Raw genomic sequence first — 22,168 nt, 5'->3', positions numbered from 1 at the left:
AATAAATTATAAAAAATACACCACGCTTTTCTATACATTGCGGAATAGCATGGTATGCAAAACACAGAATGAAAGAAAATTAATTCCCACGAGAGGATATAATATTATTCGTACACAATAATATATCATATTATTATTGTAAAAGTATATTATTTGGTGGATGAATTAATAATACGCTGTGTTATACGCCGTAGAATACTGGAACAAATAAATATTACTTTTATATTTACCGGTTGTTTTTACAGTAATATTATGATGCCGTTTAAAGACTAAGTAAAAAATTTTAATTCTCAAAAACGTTATTCGTGCTCGCAAAAAAAGTAAAACAAAAAAAAATTGTAATTAAAACGAAAACCATAAACAATACACGACGTTAGGCATAATATAAAATGAACGAGTCGTGTGTCTCTAAAAAATTATTCAGTTGAGATAATAGAAAAATAACCATGTACCTACCTATTATTGTACAAAATATAATACAGATATATTAAATAATGAACTATAGTACTTTCGTCATTAGTTATGTGTCAACCATCGGAAGTTCTTCTTGGTAGGTAGATAATTTTACTACAATACACTGTTTAAATCCAATTTTTTTTTTTCAATTTATTTCGTAACAGTTAACCACGTTTGTGTTTATTGAAATTTACTATAGTTTTAAAGTTGAGATAAACAATATTGTTAAAATGTTTAGTATAATAACTCCTATGAACGTTCCTATTATTATAACTGTGTTATTTAGTTCTGAATTTTCATATTTTAATTAAAATTATGTAAAAGTGCTTTATTCAGCACAATATCACTACTAAATGACTTATCAGCGTAAATATTTCATCTGAATAATAGATAATCCTCGAAAAATTTATCGGATTGGAATGAAATATTATGTGAGGTCGTAATATTATTATTATAATAAGTATTTATCTCAAACTCTTAAAACCTTCTGCTGTTCCATTGTTAGGCCTATATATACGGATATGGATTTATACTTTGGGACCCGTATACTTATTCTTATCGTCTTATGATTGACAGGTGCAAGATAATGTTTTTTCCTAGTACTTCCTTTATTCTTAATATCCCACAACCTCCCCGTGACTATGTTCCAATCAGTCAGATGATTGGTTCATCTACTGTCACGGCCAATTGTGAATTTCTACCTAAATCATTTCTGTTTATACATTGATATCCCATCTTTATGAGCCGAAGTTAGCTTCGAAAATCCTACACGCTCAACCAGAAACACAGCTTCTTTTCAGTCTACATTCCTCTGACTATCTGCTCAGTTCTCAATTTATCCACCCATTGTTGGGCCTTGCCGAAAATATCACACTTTTATTTGTCTATTGTTTCTATGCTTTTTTGTTTATAATATTTTAAATTATGAAATCATGCTATTATTGATTATTTTAACTATCATTGTTATCTACATAATATTATAAATATATAATAGTGTTATATTGTTCTTAATTATTATAGCTGGGCAGTCGCCTGTAACATTATTAAATACATAAGTATACCGGGGTCAAAATATTATTATATTTTAATGGAGTATTTGATATCCGAGTGGTTAAATTCTTTGTTTTGTTAACCGATGTATAGTAAAGAAATAAAAAAAAAGTACTCCAAAATAGCCAAGTGTGAAGTCACTATACTGTAATCGAAGCCAACAAACGATGGTAATTTATCTGGTTTTGTTTCAGAGACAAGGATGTATCCACGGTGAAGAACTGCCGTACATATTCGGCGCCCCACTGGTAGGGGGATTGATGCATTTTCCGAGGAATTACACCAAGTCAGAAGTCCTGCTTTCCGAGGCTGCGGTTATTTACTGGAGCAATTTTGCACGGACGGGGTAATATATATTTTATTAGCATAAAATAAGAATCAGAGGGGTGGATAAAAAAATCCTAGTTCCCGTAAATAGTGTTTCCAACACTTTTTTTTATTTTTATTATTATTTTATCCAATCTCCGCTCCGATAAGTAGGTCATATTATATACTGTACGCGTTGATCTGCCCGCAGACAGTTTAATATTATTATTTACCAGCCGCCAGTCCAATGGTTTATAGGTATTTTTCATTTATTCGCTGCTCTTTTTATTGCCATCGGAACGTGCTCTATGCACCATGGCGCCTCAACACTACCGGCATAAACACGATTCAATGACTATATCAGACGATTCGAATAGAATGCGTATTAAGACTAATTCCTTTTCTTTCTATTTTCATTTTATTTTTTTACGACGTTTATATACGATAATAATAATTATTACAGCTGGGTTTTTATTTTAAGTAATACTACAATTCCAATCACAAGTTATACGACTGTCGGGAAAATAACAGAATTAAAAAGACAAAATCAAACCTAATATGCTTACTATATATATATATATATATATATATATATATATATATTTGTAGGTGTCAAGTATACCTCGATATTGAGTAAGTCATTGTAATGTATTATATCTTAAATTTGAATTGATCACAAATCATTACATACAAAAAACGATTCTGGGCGAAGAGGGGTCTGTCAGTCTATATTATTAGGTATATTTCAATATATATATTTTGATATAAAGTAATTTAATAAATGTACAAGTCATATAACGGTAGGTTTCATTTAATTGTTCTTATTATTATTATTTATTTTGTATAAAATATAAAATATCAATAGAATTACTGTCAACTTGTTTTATTTAATTCATCTAATAACTTATATTAAATATTTAAACATTTTCTTTATTCTTATATTCTCAATTTTTTTATCGACATACTTTATGGAAAAAAATCGAAGACAATCTAAGTAAAGATAGTCTAACTTATTGGTAACCTTCGTTTCCGAATAATTATTAATTATATTAATATTTTAATAAATGTTCGATTTTTTTTCCAAATTATTTTAAAAAGTACTTAGAATTTTCTCATGCCAATAAATAACGCGAAAAGAGTCAAAGTGTTTTTTAAATTATACCATGTATATACAATTATAATATAAACATTTGGTGAAAATTTCAAGTATCTACAGTTATTCATTTATGAATTACAACAAAATAAGAAAATTGATTTTGTCGAAAACTGGTTTTGTGTAAAAATTCCCGTTTTACTCATTTTTTTTTTTTTTGTTTTTATGCAAATGATTTTGTAGTATTTTAGTATTAACTGTGACCAATAAATATTTATGTTTTAAGCGATTATAATGTACGGATTATGCATTTGGTAGGCCGGTGAATATACCACAATAACAAAAAAACCTTTATGGTAATGCTTTTGCGTAATTTCCAGTAATCCGAATGAGCCGCAGGACCAGGACATGTTGCACAAACAAGAACACGGTCGGTTTAAGAATATCGAATGGACTGCGTACGAGACCGTACATAAAAAATATTTGAGTTTAGGTACAGTACAATATTATAATATATTATTATTATTGTTACATCGTCGGTTGACAATTTTATACACGATCGTTATTACAATACTATACATCGTATATATTATATCTATAATAATATATAATATATGATGTAAGAATATTATTATAAAGTGTGATGCGAGTAGGGTAAATCGCATTACGGTTAATGTACAATAATTTAATATATTTTCAGATACGAAGCCCAAATTGAAAAGCCATTACCGAGCCCATAGACTGTCGTTTTGGTTGAATTTAGTTCCCGAGCTGCACAAGCCCGGCGACGACGTACCTTATTATCATCACATGTTCCAATCCGATCTACGCGGAATGACGTTTAAACCAGTAAGGGTCCTGCCACTATCATTTTAAAAATACCATTGAAATAAATACACCCGTAATGCATGTATAGGTCTTCTATTCCATAGGAACGATAACAACTATTTATTGTTCAACTCATATAACTGATGTCAAAAAACCAAACAATCTTTTGACGTACCCTGCATATACTCGACCGATATTGTACACATCACATATTACCTTCGTGTTTTGTTCATTTTCCGAGTGAATGAAAAATAAGATCGATTTTCTTATTTTCTCCAATCTTCTTCTTTTTCTTATTCTCTTTAAAAAAAACTTATTGTTTGTATATCAGGTATACATCAAGATCCATTTAAGTGTATACGCTCATTGTTTCAATGTTTTACAGTTTTGGAAAATATATTTTTTACTTGATCTCTTGACCAGGATTAGACAACATAATTTTAAAACAAGTGTATACCTAGTTATAATATTGTTTAAATTGTTGCAAAATGTTGATCGTCTAAACTTTAAATACCTCAGTTCTAACTATAACTAACTACTCATTTGCAATTCTATTTTTTATGCTTTGAAGTTCCTGCTCCGAAAAATATTTCGCTTTAGAATAGGAAATTTAAAATCTATTTGCTGCCTTTCAGAAAAGTAAAAACTAATAACGATAATCAATTATGAATTATTGTAAAAAACTTATTTTTTTTCAAAAATATTGTTTTGCCGTGACACAGATAAAATTTTAATGACATCAATACTTTCAAAAAATTCAAAACTTTTTGAATCAATGATTGTATTGGAACGCTTAAATGGATCACCTTGTATATGTCCTTCTCCAGCCGACAGCGCCGTCGTGATTGTCGTAAGAAAATAATCCCATAATGAGTGTCATCTCTTCTGACGGCAAATGTAGCGATGGTCGAGGACAGGACGAGTGTAATGCGTGTGACAAAAACTTTAGACGATTATGTGCCGATAAACTTTAATTTTCTTTTTTTTGGCGAGTTTGCGAGTTCGGCACTTATTCCTTTCGGTCCGCGTGGAACGGTGTATTGATTAATCTGCCGGGCGGCGGGTAATAGCTCGACTCCTCCGACGGACGATTCCATATCGAGCATTAGGAAATGCATCACCTTTGGCGTTTCGGCACACCTGGTAACTGCGCAAAATAATAATAAATTGATTTTTTTTCCACCACGGTTTTTTTTTTTATAATTAACGTTCATAAATTATTACCTCAATGCTGGGTATATACGCACACCATCGCGGATAATATCGAAATATTACAGTGCTGTTGGTGCGCACCCCACGATTATAAAACCTTTTGATCGGTGCGAGAACGAACGGTCTGTGATTAAAAAATAAAACACAATACACCTATAATACGTATTCGGCGGTCGAAGGAAAATTAATTGAGAAAAACGAGTTGACGTTTCCTAAGTCACCGACCACAAAAGTTTTAAGAATTTTGCGGCTTCTCTAATTTATTATTATGAATCCACCGAACGCTCCATCTCGAACTATAAATAATAAGAGGTTTCACAGAAGGTTTATATACTTGTCGTAAATTATGTTTGTTTAGAAATGTTTGCAACGACTGAATGTGAAAGTTAGTTTCGTAAGCTTCAATGGCATACATTCTTTGGGTTAAGTGAACTTACTTTTGAATAAAGACCCAGAAGTATTTTACCGAATATACAAGTTAATAAACAAAATACCGTATATAATCATTAACATTCATAAATTGTTCGAATTGTGATTATTATGGACCTGTGAATACATTTCATTTCAAACTTCAATTATTAACTTATTTAAATGGAAAATCATATCTTCAACAAAAGTATTATTATTAAAACGAATTCCTTTTGTTATTAATAACTACGACAATATTTCATAAATCTAATTTAATGTTTTTTGTATAAAAAAAATAAAATGTTTTATAAACAAAACAGGTAACAACATTGTAATTTATAATATACATAATTAAGTCAGTATATTTACTGGATTTAAACTACATTAAACCTTATTCGTTATATACCACATTAGTTTAATTAACAAATAATTATAAAAAAATTACTATTTTTTTAAACATGGATTTTTGTTTACCTGTTACCATTTTTAAATTATATTTACAGGGATTGAGTAGTATACCAAATTGAATTTAAACTATTAAAAGCATCGTGGTTAAAATAAATTATTGAATGAAACATTGAGAAAATTTGAATCGATTAATGAACAACCTTTAAAATTGAATTTGCACTGATGCGTGTACGTCAAATGAAAATATGTTCAAACCTTTCTATGGATAAAATAAAATCATTATTTCTGTTAACTTGGTTTTATGTTTTATATAAAACTATAGTATAAACTTGGTCCATTATAAAAGGTAAATCGAATGGTATTTGTATGCAAATCAAATACCAAAAAATATAACAACCGATCACAATAACGAAGTCTGTTCCTAGTTTCTTATTTTGTGATTGTCTAAGCTATATTGTTTTTAATAATTGGAAATATTCAAAAAAAAATTCAAATATTCAAAAATCAAGAAATGTATATAATACTTATTCAATAGTATGACATTTTACATTTTAAATTAATCGTAAAGTACTTTTAATTTTTAAATCATACATGTTCATATTTTTATGTGTTTACAAAGTTCAATCCATTATACTAATGGTTAATTTTAATTAATTGTAATTTTATACCTAAGGATTTATATATTTGCATCATTAATTTTGATTGGTTTAGCAAATACATTAATCTCAATAATAATATAGTTGTAATAGTATAATTTACCCGGATATTACAAAATAAAAACAGAAATACATTTTCAAAATTATAATTGGACTATAAAATCAAGTTTAATAACTGTAAAGAGATTTGACGTATTGACGTATTTTAACGTTTAATAATTATCACGAATCATTGGTAATGATAGGTACTTAAAACTATTCAATAATTGAAATATTGTAAAATTGGTTTGGCCTTTTTTAAAAAAAAAATAAAATTAACTTGATACGCGCATCGCCCAAAAAATCCAATTGATAGAATGTTTTATAAGTCTTTTACGAAGCTACATAATACTTAATACGTACAATTTAACATATCTTGGAAATATATTTTTATTCATTGTTATTTAAAATTTGTTCATTTTCTACATAAGTATTTATAAAAAAAAAAAAATTTTGAATTCAAACTTAAATGTATAAACATTAGATATTATAATATGAAGCGCTTACATCTTAGTATAATAGTGACTTTTGTATATAGTATTAAGGTTTATAGACTTTTACAATATGATTTTTGTCATTTTTTGTATCAGTGTTTGTAACACCAATGGATACATTTTTTCTAGTATCTCATAAAATGCATGTTTCTGTTGTGCGCATCGATTATGGTAACACGGCGTGTTGGATAGGCAATTTCACTACACTTAACCGTTGACTTGGATTCATCTTTTTCAATATAATATCAATAATTTATTATAATTTATAATAATATTACTTCAATTATATTGTATTTTTCCTGGATCGTAATCACTAATATCCAAATATTATGAGAGTATTCCACATACTATCTGAAAATTGTTTGTTTTTCAAATAGAATGTTTACATGACTTCAAATTTAATCATATGTATAACAAATAATACTTATGATAGTAATAATAATCATTTATCATCGATCGCAGGGTTCCGAAAGGACGACCAGCAGACCGTCACCGGACGTGTACTACCGGGGTCAGCCACCAGCCATTATGCAACAGCCCACGACTGGCAATAAGACCACTTCCGGGACTTCCGACGGCGGGACAGCCAATGGGACGAACGTGCTACAGCCTCCACCGGTAGTGGTAGCGTCTTCCTCATCTTCAGATCGCGGGGATGGCGATAATGACGACGGTGGTATTGGAAGTGGAGGCCGGCAGCTTAAAAACGGGCCGAGTGGTGACAAAGACGATGGTGAGGGTGGTGGTCGATCGTCGTCGGGTTCCGATGGCCAGGATGAATTAGGTGGTGGAGGTGGTGGTGGCGGTGCGGCGTATCAGACGTTTCCGTTGGCCTTGGCAGTGGCTATAGGCATTGGCTGTTCGCTGTTGTTCCTTAACATAATGATTTTCGCTGTGATCTACTGCAACAAGTCAGCCGGTTGGGGTGGGAGACGGGGCAGCAGCAACAGCAGCCGGCGGACTTCCGGTGCCGGAGGAGATGCCGAGGACTTGCAGCAGCAGCAGCAGGACGACCGGATCAAAAAGATCAAAAAGCGTCCCGAGAACGGAGGTCCGATGACTAATTTGTGTTCTACAGGAGGTAAACCCTAACTATGTGTCCAAACCATAATATATATTATGCAAATAGTGTAGATCAATAGGCTATTTAATGCGATACAAATAAAACAGTCTTAAAAATGCATTTTAATATTAAAAATTAAAGTATATTTTTATATAAGAAACACATTTTTGTGACTGTTGAATTTTATTTCCCAGAACTGAATTTGTTTCAGGATATTCAGGATAGTAGGCCCAATATGACAATAAAAATAACTTTAAATTTCAACCATCTCTTCTTCGTCAGCCGATATAGCTCAGATATAATATTCTTCGATAAGAGAACAGTTATTAAAATATATATATATATACATATATTGATATTCAAGTAAAAATTGAACAAATGCAAAACATGAAATTTCCATCACATTAAATGCAGTAACATATCAGTAACACATATCTGAACACTACCTACTTGCTACTTTGTAGCACTTACGACGAATTAATAAGCTCAACAATTATATATATTTAGCATATACAATAAGGCAATAAAAAGTCTTGTAATGTATTTAGAATACTTTTTAAATTAAGTATTTATAAATTGTTTTAAATATTGTCTTGGACATCTTTGTATTTGCAAATCAAATACTTTTATGTAAATACTTTTCAAAATACAAAAGAATTTAGATTGTTTTTTCATAACCACTATACCTACTATTTTATTTACAATTAAAATCAAATTATCAAACATTTATTTGAATATTAATTTATTTTATATTTCATTAACCACCTTTATTGTTTAATTAATATTAAAGTATTTCAAACATTTTATTTGCTTTCATTTTCTAGTACTTTATACTTGTGTTTGATAGTTTTTCCTGTAAGGTACGTGTTTATACTAAAAACGCACAGACTCCGATACCCTTAAGTATATTTTCATAAAAGCATTTTGAATAAACTTTAATTATTTTCTAAATTTATATGATTGTATATGTATTTAAATATAATTTTTAAAGTATATTTTTACAATACTTTCAATAATGCGTCGAATCACAGAGATACTTAGAAAATTCAGATACTTAACGGCTTTTACGCATCAAGGATAATAATTATTTTGTATCTCTAAATTTAATATCAGCCGACAGGATTCAACTTTTGTTTATAATTTTCAAAACGACACCCTAGCGCGTCTTATATACTGCAGCAGCTGCTTGTTTACACGTCCAAATATTATTATGACGCCACCGTTTTTATCCTAATAATTTCATCCCTCGCCCATTGCGTCTATCTACTTGTTTTGTCTGATAAAAAATCTTGACTCAGCCCGTCGTTTTTCTCTCCACTGGGCATTATTTCATGCGTACGTTATTTTGTTTTTTTTTATAGCGTAGGTACCTATCAAACCTTGCGTCCCTAAAATTCTACGTGCGTGATCCTCGAGCTTCCATCCTCTTCCCATATTTTAATCGCAACTAAGATGACGACGACGATGCAAATGCGACGTTTTGGCGACCCCGTAAATCATTACTCCTTATTCTTATAATTATTATGTCAACGAGGAAGAGACGTCTGAGACTATAAACATTTTATCAACCACGAAAAACTATAGGTGTACAGAAACGTACTTCTAAAAAAAAACAATTGTAAAGGTTATAAAAAGAACGCCTCATTAAAGTCGTTGTGACAATTTAAAAAAAAAAACAACAGTCGTTGTAAGATAGCTCACGATGAGTATGATATAGGTACGAATTATATCATCGTCTTAAGTATACTATAATAATATTGGAGAGGGAATAGGGATAAATTACTTAAATTCACAGTATCCGTAAAGTGAACGACTCTCTTAGTTTTAATGTATAATGGACAGACTAAAACTTTTGCACTAATGGGTCTTTTGAAATATAATATATACAGCGGTAATCACGCATATTATAGTTATGTCGATACATATTATTATTTGTTATAGTACAGGAATACAAATATTATTAAATTGTGTGCACAAGAATTAAGTTCCATGAATCATAATAATAATGCCCCTATATCAATTGATAACCCAATTGGAACACTTCCAAAAAATAATAATAATGATAACAATAAATAAAAAAAACATTAAAAACTAGACAACGGTTAGAACCTAAAGCTTATAATAAAAGAGAAATAAAAAAATAATGTGTTTTTTTTTTCGAACGATAGATAAAGCGAACGTTACTTTTATGACTTCTTTAAGGGAAGACAAAATAGAGATATTTGGAACGAAAACGTGAAAGTAGTTGATAATAAAAGTTTTTAATAAGTGTGCACAATTTTATTACAATTTAAAAAAAGTGTTTAGATACAGAGTTTTACGATTGTAGGCAGGTACTAACAAAACATATTATCAAAAAAACAAAATAAAATAAACATTTCATCAAAAATATAATGATTAAATCGACTAAATATGAATCAAATAAAATTAATGATTCGATTTATATTAGTTTTTTACATTTATTATCTTTCACATTAAAACAATATTACCGGCATATACAAACATACAGGTATTTTTAACTGATTGCAATTAATTACTCATGGCCATACTACTCTATTGATTTGAACATGTTAATTATTCCTGTATTATTAGATTCATTTTGCATTAAACTTTAAAATTTAGATTCTCAGTGCAAGGACGAAAATCAAATAATTGATTTAACTGTGATTTATTTAGATATAAATATATAATTATTAATTATTATTAAATTAATAATAATTTAAATAATTATAATTATTATTAATAATTTATAATTATTAATTATTACAACCTACTCAAATCATCATGAGAATATTCAATTGGTTCACATCCTACTAAAATCACTGTCAGTTATTACTAGAAAATAAAAACTACCTACAAATACCATTTTCATTAAAATTGTTTTAATAACAATGATAATATGATACCTTTCTGATTTAAAATGACGATTCACTAGTCCCGGTTTCATTTGTTCCAAGCTAAAAAAACTCGTTCAATCCAAACATTTTAATTTTCTAGAACATACAATTTTCCATAAATTAATCTAATAATGATAAAAGTACATTATATTTTATTTAAATGAAATATAAATACATTTATGGGGGAACTCGGTATAAAACTTTTCATTTTATTCATTTAATTAAAATTTAAAAGCAATGATATATTTGGTTAACTATCCACATGATAAATAAAAATAAAAAGCAAACATTAGACGGCTGCGAGAAAACAAATTTAAATAATTTTAAAATTAATTTTAAAGACTACACAATATAATTATAATGTATTATCTGCATTGACTCAAGTTCTTTTCATAATTTATACACAACGATTTCCAGTTTCCTTAAACAATAAATTAAGGTATCGTACGACAAATTTCATTGCAGTAATAATTTACAAGCTAATTTTATTTTTATTTTTTCCTCAAACATGCGATATTTTATTACAATAATATAATTGTGCAGGTATAATGTCCGTTGACGCGTACACTAATTAACATTTGTGACCCGGCAACCGTATAACAACAGTATTACAATTTGCCAGTTTCTTATACGCAAAGCAAATAATAATAATATGAACAAATTTCATTTCACGAAGAACAATTTCTTTATTTTTATTACGTACATATATATGTATACAACACGCATATATATTTTGTTTAGTGCGCTCTCTATGACGTGTACAGTTAACAGCACACTGCAGCGTTTTCTTTTCTTTTTATACGAGATAATAAATTAGTCGAGTTAGGTAGAAGCCACTAAAAAATATATACGTATATATACCAAGTAAAAATAAAAATAAACCAACTTTCGTCAAGATTTATAGTTTAGCAGTTCCGTTTGTATATGAATATAATATAGGTAAAAGGAAAGCGACCAGCAACACCGGAGTCGTCGAACAGAAACTCGCGCCATGTACACGATATAATATTATTATGATTATCACCATTATGTGTACGATTAGGATTATTTTTCATTCAGGGGCCGAGATCCGGTTTTTAGTTTTACGAAGTATTCTTGTGGACGCAGTAAACATCGCTGCATGTGTATATAAAACTGTAAAACACACGAATCGCACTCATATCCTTACGAATCGTCATCTCATCCGCCGATTGATACTGCACTCGCCCGACGATATCCCGGAACTCACGAAACGTCATACGACTTATACCTGCAACCGTAGGTACACCGACTGTGGTTTAATCACAGACCTAATACTAATAGACCAAGCGTATAATATATATAAGACGAGGTGAGGTTGTGCGGTGACGGCAAATATTTCGTTACGGTAAAGACTTAACATTATTATAATATGAAGTCAATATAACGAAAACGTTTAAATCAAAAACCAGACTAGTTTATATAATATGGTAAAACTATTCGTATAAGTTTATTCGTAATAATATTCGCGGTTAAATTTATCTGAAACTTGTGAGAGATATTTATAAATCATGATATTATAATACGATATGATTACGTATATTTATGCTGTTTTTGGTTTTGACTATGCCCGATCGGGTGTGGTCAACGGGTTCAGCCAGGGATGCTCGAATTGTGGAAAAAGGCCTCCGCAGGTCTGCCTTAAATAATTGTGCACATGGAACGCAGTTTTTAAACCGTTGGATGGAGCTCCTCAACTTAATAATTCCCATTTCGAGCACTATAGGCTTAGCAAACATTCACCTATGAGTTTTCGTATGATATGATTTTCCGCAAACACTTCGCGGAAAGCGACACGGCTACACTCGGACAACCACAGAGTAAAACGCCGTCGATTAGTTCTGAAAATAGTACCACTCAACCTCGTTTAATAACACATAGGATTGTGATCGCTATACATATACGTCGTCACGATCTATTATGATATAATATTTTACTCCTTTCCATCCACGTTATATTCCTAAGCAACAATCACGTCTATATTTGAATGCACGAGATGAATATCATAGTTTTTCAACTTTTAGAACGTATTCGTAATGAATTTACGAGTTTACCATATCATATCTTAATTATAATTGCGAAAATAATATTATTTTTATATCAAACTTGTTTACTGACAACCGTTATTAACAATAAATTGTGACAATACTTCCAACACGGAAGTAATTTTTTCACTATCGTACTGCAAAATAATCGTTTTGAAATACCTAGACGGCTAGACGTATTGTCTGGAAACACATTGTATGATACTTTTTTGTCATATTGTAACAATATATAATATAATATGTATTATGTAGTGTAATATATAACATCCTACGCCGTTTCCACGTTGTTGTTATTTAATTTCATTAAATTATTATCGGATCCGTGTATCCATACATAATATGACCATGGTTTATAAAATACCGAACAAAACAGTTGAGCCCAGGAAAATATCCAATATAAAATCATCGTCTGCCGGATTTCAATAATCCAAAGCTGAAATATTTCCGCGTGGATCTATTTGATTTGCGCTTTGTTTAAAATTTTAAATCATCAGCGTTATCGGATATTTGGATATCATCGCGATTGTAATATAATAGGTACCGTAAATAGTTCCCATTTGTTAAAGATACAATCCACTTCAAAAGGAATGAACTATTCGGTACGCCAAGATCGTTCATTTGAACCCGTATAACCTCTAAATAACAATCATAGATTTATCAAATAAACTAATTCATCAGATTTCACAAACTCGAATTAGAAAATTCGATACGCTGACGAATGACAGTGATAATTAGTAAATACACAGTTTGTGTTTTTTTTTCTAAATAATAGAACTTGAAAAACAAAAAATAAGTTATTTTACAGAACTCCACGTTTTTAATTCGATTTCATAAATCACATAATATTATCAATCCAGTATTGATCACGATAGTGTAAATCTAATTAAGTATGAATGCGATAAACCGGATCGGGGAAAATCAAAATAAGTCGGGCTACCACTACGATAATTTCTTTGAACATATGGTGGTGAAAAGAGGTCGAATTCAAATTTTTTCATTCTAATCTACAAAATACCACGTTTTTAAAAATATACCAACCAAGAGAAAATGTTTGAATCAAGGCTTGAAACAAATATCGGAATCGATTTTGAATATCAATCAAAATCGTTAAAAATTATCTAAGTAATCAAGTGGTATCAAAATCAAATTTTTTTTTGTAATATTGAAATTGAAAAAAATTTTAATTGATAATTTATACAAAAACAATAATTGTTTTATTGTTTTATAATATACAAATATTATATTGGTAATAATAAACAATTAATACTTATTTCGTTTTCTTAGGCCTATTACACAGCCGCTCAAACGATTATAAGTTTCTCATAGTTAGAAATCAAAATTAAAAATGTAAAATTTATATTTCAAATCAAAAAAATACGTTCAAAATCTATATAAAAATCATGTTTTAAATTTAAATCAGTAAAAAACAAATATATCAATATTTGAAATCAAAACTAAAATCAAAATCTTTAATTTTGATTTCATGCCCTGGTTTGAATCAATTATTTTATTGGGCGAAAAAATCTCACCTTTTCAGATTAAAATGTATTATTAAGACCCAAAAATATCATAACAGTCAGGTAAATGCGTCAAATACACCTTTACCTGACTGGGTTCCCAAGGTAATTTTCGCTATAACAACGAAATTTATAAAATTTATAAGATTATACAAATAAAAATTTATAAAATTGTATTAATTTTTTTATATAATGTCCCTTTCTAGGAGCCACTGAGTTGTTGCAAATGATGGAGACGCGGCCCGTGACGCAACACCTGCAGCACCAGCACCAACAGCAGCACCAACAACCTCACTCAATACTGAAGAAACCACCAGTTCCTGTAACCACCGTGGTCGCCCCGAACGGTCCGCAGTCTCCCACCGACCAGGGTGCAGGAGTGTGCGGGCCAGTGGCCGCGGCCGGTATGTCCAGGGGGGCCGCGCAACCACCCCCTGCCGAATTCGCCGACGTCGCAGCCCAGTGCTATCACCCGGGCGGCAGCATCGTGGGCATCGGGGCGTCGTCCACGCTGCCCCGGCCCCCACCGCCGCCAAAGTGCCCGCGGCCGGATCACCATCACCATCACCACGGCGGTGGCCATCACCACCAGCAGCACCTTCACGGGACCATCAGGAGACACGCGGCCGCCTCGTCCACGCTGCCGGCCTGCACGTGTTCCGGCCCTGTAGCCGCTGGCGCCGGTCCCGCGCAACCGCAACACCAGCATCACCCGCACGCGTCTTCGTCCAGCCTGGCCGTGGACGCGGGCACAGAACCGTGCACCAAGGCGGTGGCCGTCGAGGAACTGCACGTGTGACAGTCGAACCGCGGCCACCGCCGGTCGTCGGACACGGAAATCGACCGGTTGGCCAACGACCTGACCAGGATATGCGACCAACTCCGCGAGTCGTCTGGCGGCGGTGTCGGCGATGGCGACGGAGATGGTGATGGTGGCGGCGGCGGCGGCGGCGGCGACTTGTTCTACTTATGACATTACTTAATGTTCGACGCGTTGCAAAAGTGCGAAAGTGCGAAAGTGCACACACGAAACGACACCCACTAAAGATGTCTCTGTACATAATATTATTACATGTAATTGATAACGATAACGACATTGTATTATATCTTTAAAATAAATATTTCCTCGGTTCCTCCGTGAAACCACCCCTTCTTTTATGCATCATCCCTCTCACCGTCAACGTCCTCGTCCTCAAACTTACATTACGTATTATCGTTGAAATTATTACTATTATTATTATTATTATTATTATTATTATTATTATTGTTTGAGATCGATATTTTTAACGGTTATTGTTGTATCGGTTTTTTGTTCAAGTGAAATGTTGTTAGTATTATTATTATTGTTATTCCGTTGGTCGTTAATGATTTTAGTTACCAAAAATTATGTTGAAATTATTTAATAATTACTGTTTTTTTTTTACACGCTGCGCTTTTATGCGTTTTGATAAAAATCTCCGTTTTCCAATGACACTATTGATTTTCCGGGAACCCGACGATATCGTATCACTGAAAGGTATATACAATATTTATTGTATATATCAAAAATATAAATAAATAAGATCTAATTAAACTTAAACGTCGTTAATAATATTAAACATATATAACAGTAGACGGATACACGTCATCAGTATAGCCTTTAACGCGCTTGCAAAATTAATCTTAAGCTTCTCATGTTGTATTTCTTCACAATTCATTAAAATGGAAAACTTCTTAACTCAAAATCGGTCATGACTCATAAGTAGTACTTATATATTTTATCAACTGTTTTTTTTCATCGTCAAAGTCCCACAATTTTAGCTATATGTTACATCGCACATAAGGGTGAAGTATGTAACAGTTCAAAATAGTGTTTAAATACAACAGTTGCCCGAATAATTTTACCAAAAGTATAAACTTTCAACATTTTAAAATCGAATTCAACGATGGCTAGTTTCAACGGTTTTATACAAAATGTGACGGATGTAGTTACTAAAAAAACAGAAAAAACTACGTGCCATCGTGCCGGAATAAAGTTTGTAATTCTGTGTGGCCAAACCTGATACAGAATTTACTTTTTGTTAAAAGTTTACCGACACGAGACAAGAACAAACAAATAATTTATTTCATTCGGATCTTATTATTATGCATATCGAAAAAGTTTAAAAATAAAATATAAATAAAATGGAAAAAAATATGACTCATCCCGAACCGATGCAAATTAAGTTCTCTTCAATTGGATACGATATAATAAAATAAAGTATTACATAATGCAATATTGTTATACGTACACAAAGTAGTTTGTTGTCGGGATAACAACGTCATTGGAAAAAGGAAAACGCCCACACCCGAGTCGTTCATCGAACATTGCTCACAAAAACCGTGAAATATTGATTAAATATTAAAATGCCTAATATTATTTAATGTTGTAAGATTAAATATTAATCGTGTGTATTGATGTTGTAATGATAGAATGTATTAGAAAAATTATACTATGTAAGAGCTGTACTGCCACTGTTAATGGTGTACACTAATTGTGATCCCAATAAGTCCCCTATCGAAGTCAATTGCGACCGAAAAATACATAAATTCACGAGATTATAATGTAACTATACTATAATGTGGATATTATCGATGTTCCGCCGGAAGACCGATGAGTTTCGGGTCACCGACTCCCTACAGAAAATAATGTTATTCTTGATGGCTTTTTTAAAATATTTCCACAACAGTAAAATATTATTGAAACCTAAACTCTTTGCGCGATGATTTTAAAAATGCTGCTGCCACGCGCAAACATTTCGATAACAGACATATAATAATATTATGATAACCATGTTTTCCTATAACCGCGTTGGTGCATTGGTCGTGGCGGTGAGGTAACAGTTCGGGAAATGGTTTTTTACTTAAACTACAAGGCACTCATCATCAAAACTGTCGTCATAAAAATATTATAATGAATTGATTTTTATGAACATTTTTATGCAATTTCCTTTAAAACACGCATTAGGTACAACGCTGTTCCTATTAGAAGCTTATGATAATATTTTAACAAATACTATCAATAACAATACTATCCACTCTCCGACAAACACCGTTTATAATCAATCGATTTTTTTAATCTTCTTCTCGAAAATATCTATAAATCGCTTGGGATAAGTGACAACGTAATAAAATGATAATATTAGTAAAACGATAAAGATTTCGTGAGTAATGAGTATCTGCTAGTGTTATTGTTTAAACTCATCGGTCAATCGCGGAACGAGCTCTGACATATTATTATTACTATCATATTAATTTGTTGTAATGGGTACCTAAGAGTTACCAAAACCTCATAATAAAATAAACCGATATTTTGTGTGCTCGCCAATTTGTATGTACATTATTATTACCATATAATATTATATTATTATCGTATGTGAATAGTAAAAAATTAATGTGTGTACAATGTACATAGGTATTTATGTATTTTTTTTTTATATATATATATAATATTATACAGTATAATTTACTATTGTTACAAATTAAATACATACCTTCCATAGGTATACCTTCTATTTGTCAGCCGTTTTATTAAATGTTTTTTTCCACATAAGCTTACACACCTATTATATTAGATTATGATTTGCCGAGACTCATATACGAAATCTTGAGGACGAGGAAAGACATTCCATCAAAAACAGAAAACACTCACAAAAAATGTACGCTATTATTATTATCCGATTAGTAAATCTCATCTTGTATATCATATAAGTATTATTAAACAATAATATTTATACAATATTCTAAACATGCATGTTTTTCGTAAGCCTACATAACAGGCCACTGTTTATGTTATTATATTACTATTGTTCATAACGAAATAGTTTAAAATTTATATAGTCTCTGGCAATCAGAATATGTTATATACCTCCTACGGAACCCTAAACAAATAGCGACACGATACGATTATTATTATTATTATTATTATTATTATTATTATTATTATTATTTTGAATATTTGGATATTATCCCGTTCTTGTTCAGCCATATTGTTTAATAACGGCTATACCTATATATTATATATATTTATATTAAAATAATTATTAGGTATTAATGTCCATGATTATATTTTTAGTCTATTGTTTCCATTAATATTGTACAGGTACGAGTCCTTTTGTATAAACATTATTTTTTATTAATGCATTTTAACGAATAAGATCATTGTGAAATAAGAAACGAAATTATTGAGTTTTTGTTAATAAACTGAATTATTACTTGACGTTGACATTACTGTAAACGTGTGCTTCCTGCAATCCATACGATTGCTTATCGTGCCAATTATTATAGTTTTTCTAACGAAATATTGTTCCAAAACAAAATAAATTGGCTGAATATATCTTAGCGAAATGTATAAAAAAATATTAAAGTACCATGTCCTCTGTGTTATGTGTTAATAAATACAAATTTTAAAATACAAAACATCTCCTGAACACATTCATATACATTCATAACATAATCTTTAATTATTGATTTTTAATTGCTTTAAGTAATGTAAACTTAAAATATAACTGAATAATATAAAAATATTTGACACACCAACATAATTATATAATATTATTAATGTCAACTATTTTCATAATACGTGTTTAAGACATACAATTATGTGATAAGTCTATTAGGTAAAAATATCAATAATGTAAAATAAAAAAGTGGAAACAACAAAAATCCAATATTCAAAAAATGATTTTTTTTTCAAACATAAGTTCTGCAGTTATAAAAAGAAATTTATTTTAATAAACATAAAATGGAGCTGGATATATCCAAGACCACACACTTGAATTAAACATATCATATTATATTGAAGCACATTTTAGTATTTTACATACAGCTGGTGCATAAGTCATAACATAGGTAAATATTCATTGAAACTGAATGCTGAACAGCGCAAAGCTTGATCACAATTAACTATATTCAATTAACCAGGGATTATGACAAACAACGGTTTTGATGTTTACAGAATGTATATTATGATTTATTTATGTACCTACCTATACAGCAGAAGTATTGTTTTTGACAACAGCAAACACAAATAATGTCCCCTAGAGAATAAATAAAAATTTGAATAGATTGAAACTCCTATATTGACATAAATTATGTGATTTCCATTTAATTTCAATACTGACGTGGAAAAGTTTCGGTTAAATTTGCCGTCATTTCTAAAACTCCTGCAGGATAACAATCTAATCACAACTTTATGATACATTAGGTATTATGTTATAAATAAAGTTTGTGCAGATTTCATCTTATTATCTGTTTGAATATGGTACAGAAACTCATGTAGAGAAATATTTTTAAATACAACAATAACTTGTATGTACGCCAAGTCTTTTAGTGAATTAGTACTCAAATGAACATATTCGCCACCGTTGGTGAAAAAAATAGAATTTGATAATATTATTAATTTCTTCAGTATAATAATAATTTTTTAATATGCCATATTTTTTTAAACTTATGATTTATATTCTTTTGATACAATACAATTATTTACTATATATAATTTTTTGTTTATATTAAATGCAATATAAATATGTATATTAGGTTATTTTTAGGTACAAACGAAAATTAACGATTATAAAGTTCAAACAGAACTTAATAGGATTTTACAGGTTTATAAACTTTAATATTTTTTATAATGAAAATTTTCAAATACGTACGTTTAATATAAACCACATAATACTTTGTCATAGTCTCCTTAACCTTTATATATGCACTTTGTACATATATTGAGAATGGCATCGTAGAAAATTGTTAAATTGATCACATGCTTAAAAAATTATAATTTATTTATAAGTTCATTGTTGTGACTGACGATACACAAAATATTGACAGTCATGCACTACAGTGTGGACGGTAAGACATCATCTCAAACAAAAATCAAAATATTTTGGTGGATTCAGTCAATATAATATGATATATACAGTATATACTGTACTTAATACCGACGGAAACATATTCACGTGCTTATTTTAAGAAGTTTAAAATTATTGAGATAGATAGCTTATATAAACTTGTATCAGTCAAGTCATAATATGTTATACTCAATACTATAATAACGATATTCACATTATTCCTCTACAAAACTTCAGAACTAAATATCACATTATAACAACACATTTTAATATTTTATTCTGTCATTCTTGAATGAAAGACAATCCGTGTGCGGTTGTGATTTATAGATCACAAAACTATATAACATTTTACTAACAATCTAATGTATTTGACCTGTATTTTACATATTATTATCGAAACTACCCAAAATTAGTGTGTTAGAAATATATGCAGTTTACATTTAATAGAGTACATTAAGAAGGCAGGTAATATACAGGCCAACGCCGTGCAGAATCAGCTGTAACATATAAAATATCCACTGATAGTACCTAATTGTTACCATAAATACTCATCATGAAATAAGTCAGGAATATTTGTCCTCTAATAAATAAATAATTATTTTTTATTTTTAAAATTTTAAATAATGTTAATTATATTTTATAATGTTAATAAGAATTAATAGTAAAAATATTTTATTATCCGTGACGAAACTTTAATTTAAAAAAGCAATTTTAATTAAAAATTGAACAACAAAATATAATAAGAACAATTGCAGGAAAATAATAATCTACTAAAACAAATTTGAACTGCTTATTATTTATTATTAAACAATATTTGAAAATCTACAGTACAAAAACCTAAGTACTGTTTTGGGAAACTAACAATAGTTACTAACAAAAGACATCCAACAAAGACGGAAATCTCATTATTATTACTATCATCATCACTATTATTATTATTATTTTAACGTGAATTTAGTTCAAAACATCGGAGGTAATACCTCACAACGTTTACAACTAATGAGGAATTTAAACTCTGAAATAGTAGTTGAATCTCATGTATGTATTTAATACAAATTAAATTTATGTAAGCTCATATGTGACACTATACACATTGTTTTGATACTAAAATTGTAATTAAAAATTGTTATTATTGTTATGATATTGTTTTAATAATAATTGTTTTTTCGTCGTAGAAATGGATCTTATATGCATTTTATAAAACCATAAAGTTTCAAATTATTTCAATGTGTGTGATTGCACACTATACTGTTGTGTGTGTAACAACCGAACATTGAGTAAGTGGACATTTCAGATATTAAAAAAAACTGTTCCAATTGTACGGAAAATGATCAAATTCTCATTGAAAGTTTAATAATGAGCTGTGATTGAATTAAATAATTATTCAAAATTATTAATAATTGTCAGTAAGGTATTTATTATTTTACTGATAGTTATATGTCAATATGCTGATTTTATAAAATAATAAATATTCAAATATTCATTGCATATTGAGAGGTTAAAATATATTTATGTAAGTGTAGAAAAACTAAACGTATGTGGATGTACGCCATACTGCAGGTAATTCAATAATCAGAAATATAATGAGTTATATAATCAAAATATATTGCGCACGTGCTTGGGGGAGTATGCTGAGAAATATTTCTGTAACCATTATTTCTCATAGATCGTTAAGTCTTACAACTAGAAATGTTTAAATAAAAATATAAGTTTATATAATAAAACTAATAATACGATATGTAGCATTTAAATAAGATACATTTTTTTTATTTTTTTAATAACTAATTTTGATTTGTGTCCCGAAACTCCTA

The 22,168-nt window shown here is 30.0% G+C and overlaps 1 protein-coding gene across 4 annotated transcripts in view; it reads left to right on the top strand.

The window, feature by feature from the left end:
• The window catches only part of LOC100168952 (neuroligin-4, X-linked-like), a 365,515-nt gene extending 346,782 nt beyond the window's left edge, over nucleotides 1-18,733 (top strand). For 3 of the 4 annotated variants that reach the window (XM_029490516.1, XM_029490517.1, XM_029490518.1), the window contains 5 exons: nucleotides 1,701-1,852; nucleotides 3,286-3,398; nucleotides 3,606-3,754; nucleotides 7,413-8,031; nucleotides 14,697-18,733. In XM_029490516.1, coding sequence (XP_029346376.1) covers nucleotides 1,701-1,852; nucleotides 3,286-3,398; nucleotides 3,606-3,754; nucleotides 7,413-8,031; nucleotides 14,697-15,289 — 1,626 coding nt within the window. In that variant the 3' untranslated portion in view covers nucleotides 15,290-18,733. Of the gene's footprint in view, nucleotides 1-1,700; nucleotides 1,853-3,285; nucleotides 3,399-3,605; nucleotides 3,755-7,412; nucleotides 8,032-8,224; nucleotides 8,691-14,696 lie in introns of those variants that run through there. The other variant, XM_029490519.1, reaches the window with a different exon arrangement.
• Nucleotides 18,734-22,168: the final 3,435 nt, after the last annotated feature.

The sequence above is a fragment of the Acyrthosiphon pisum genome, chromosome A2 (assembly GCF_005508785.2).
Source record: "Acyrthosiphon pisum isolate AL4f chromosome A2, pea_aphid_22Mar2018_4r6ur, whole genome shotgun sequence".
In the NCBI taxonomy this organism is placed as follows: domain Eukaryota; kingdom Metazoa; phylum Arthropoda; class Insecta; order Hemiptera; family Aphididae; genus Acyrthosiphon; species Acyrthosiphon pisum.
This window is presented reverse-complemented; position numbering and strand designations above follow the sequence as displayed.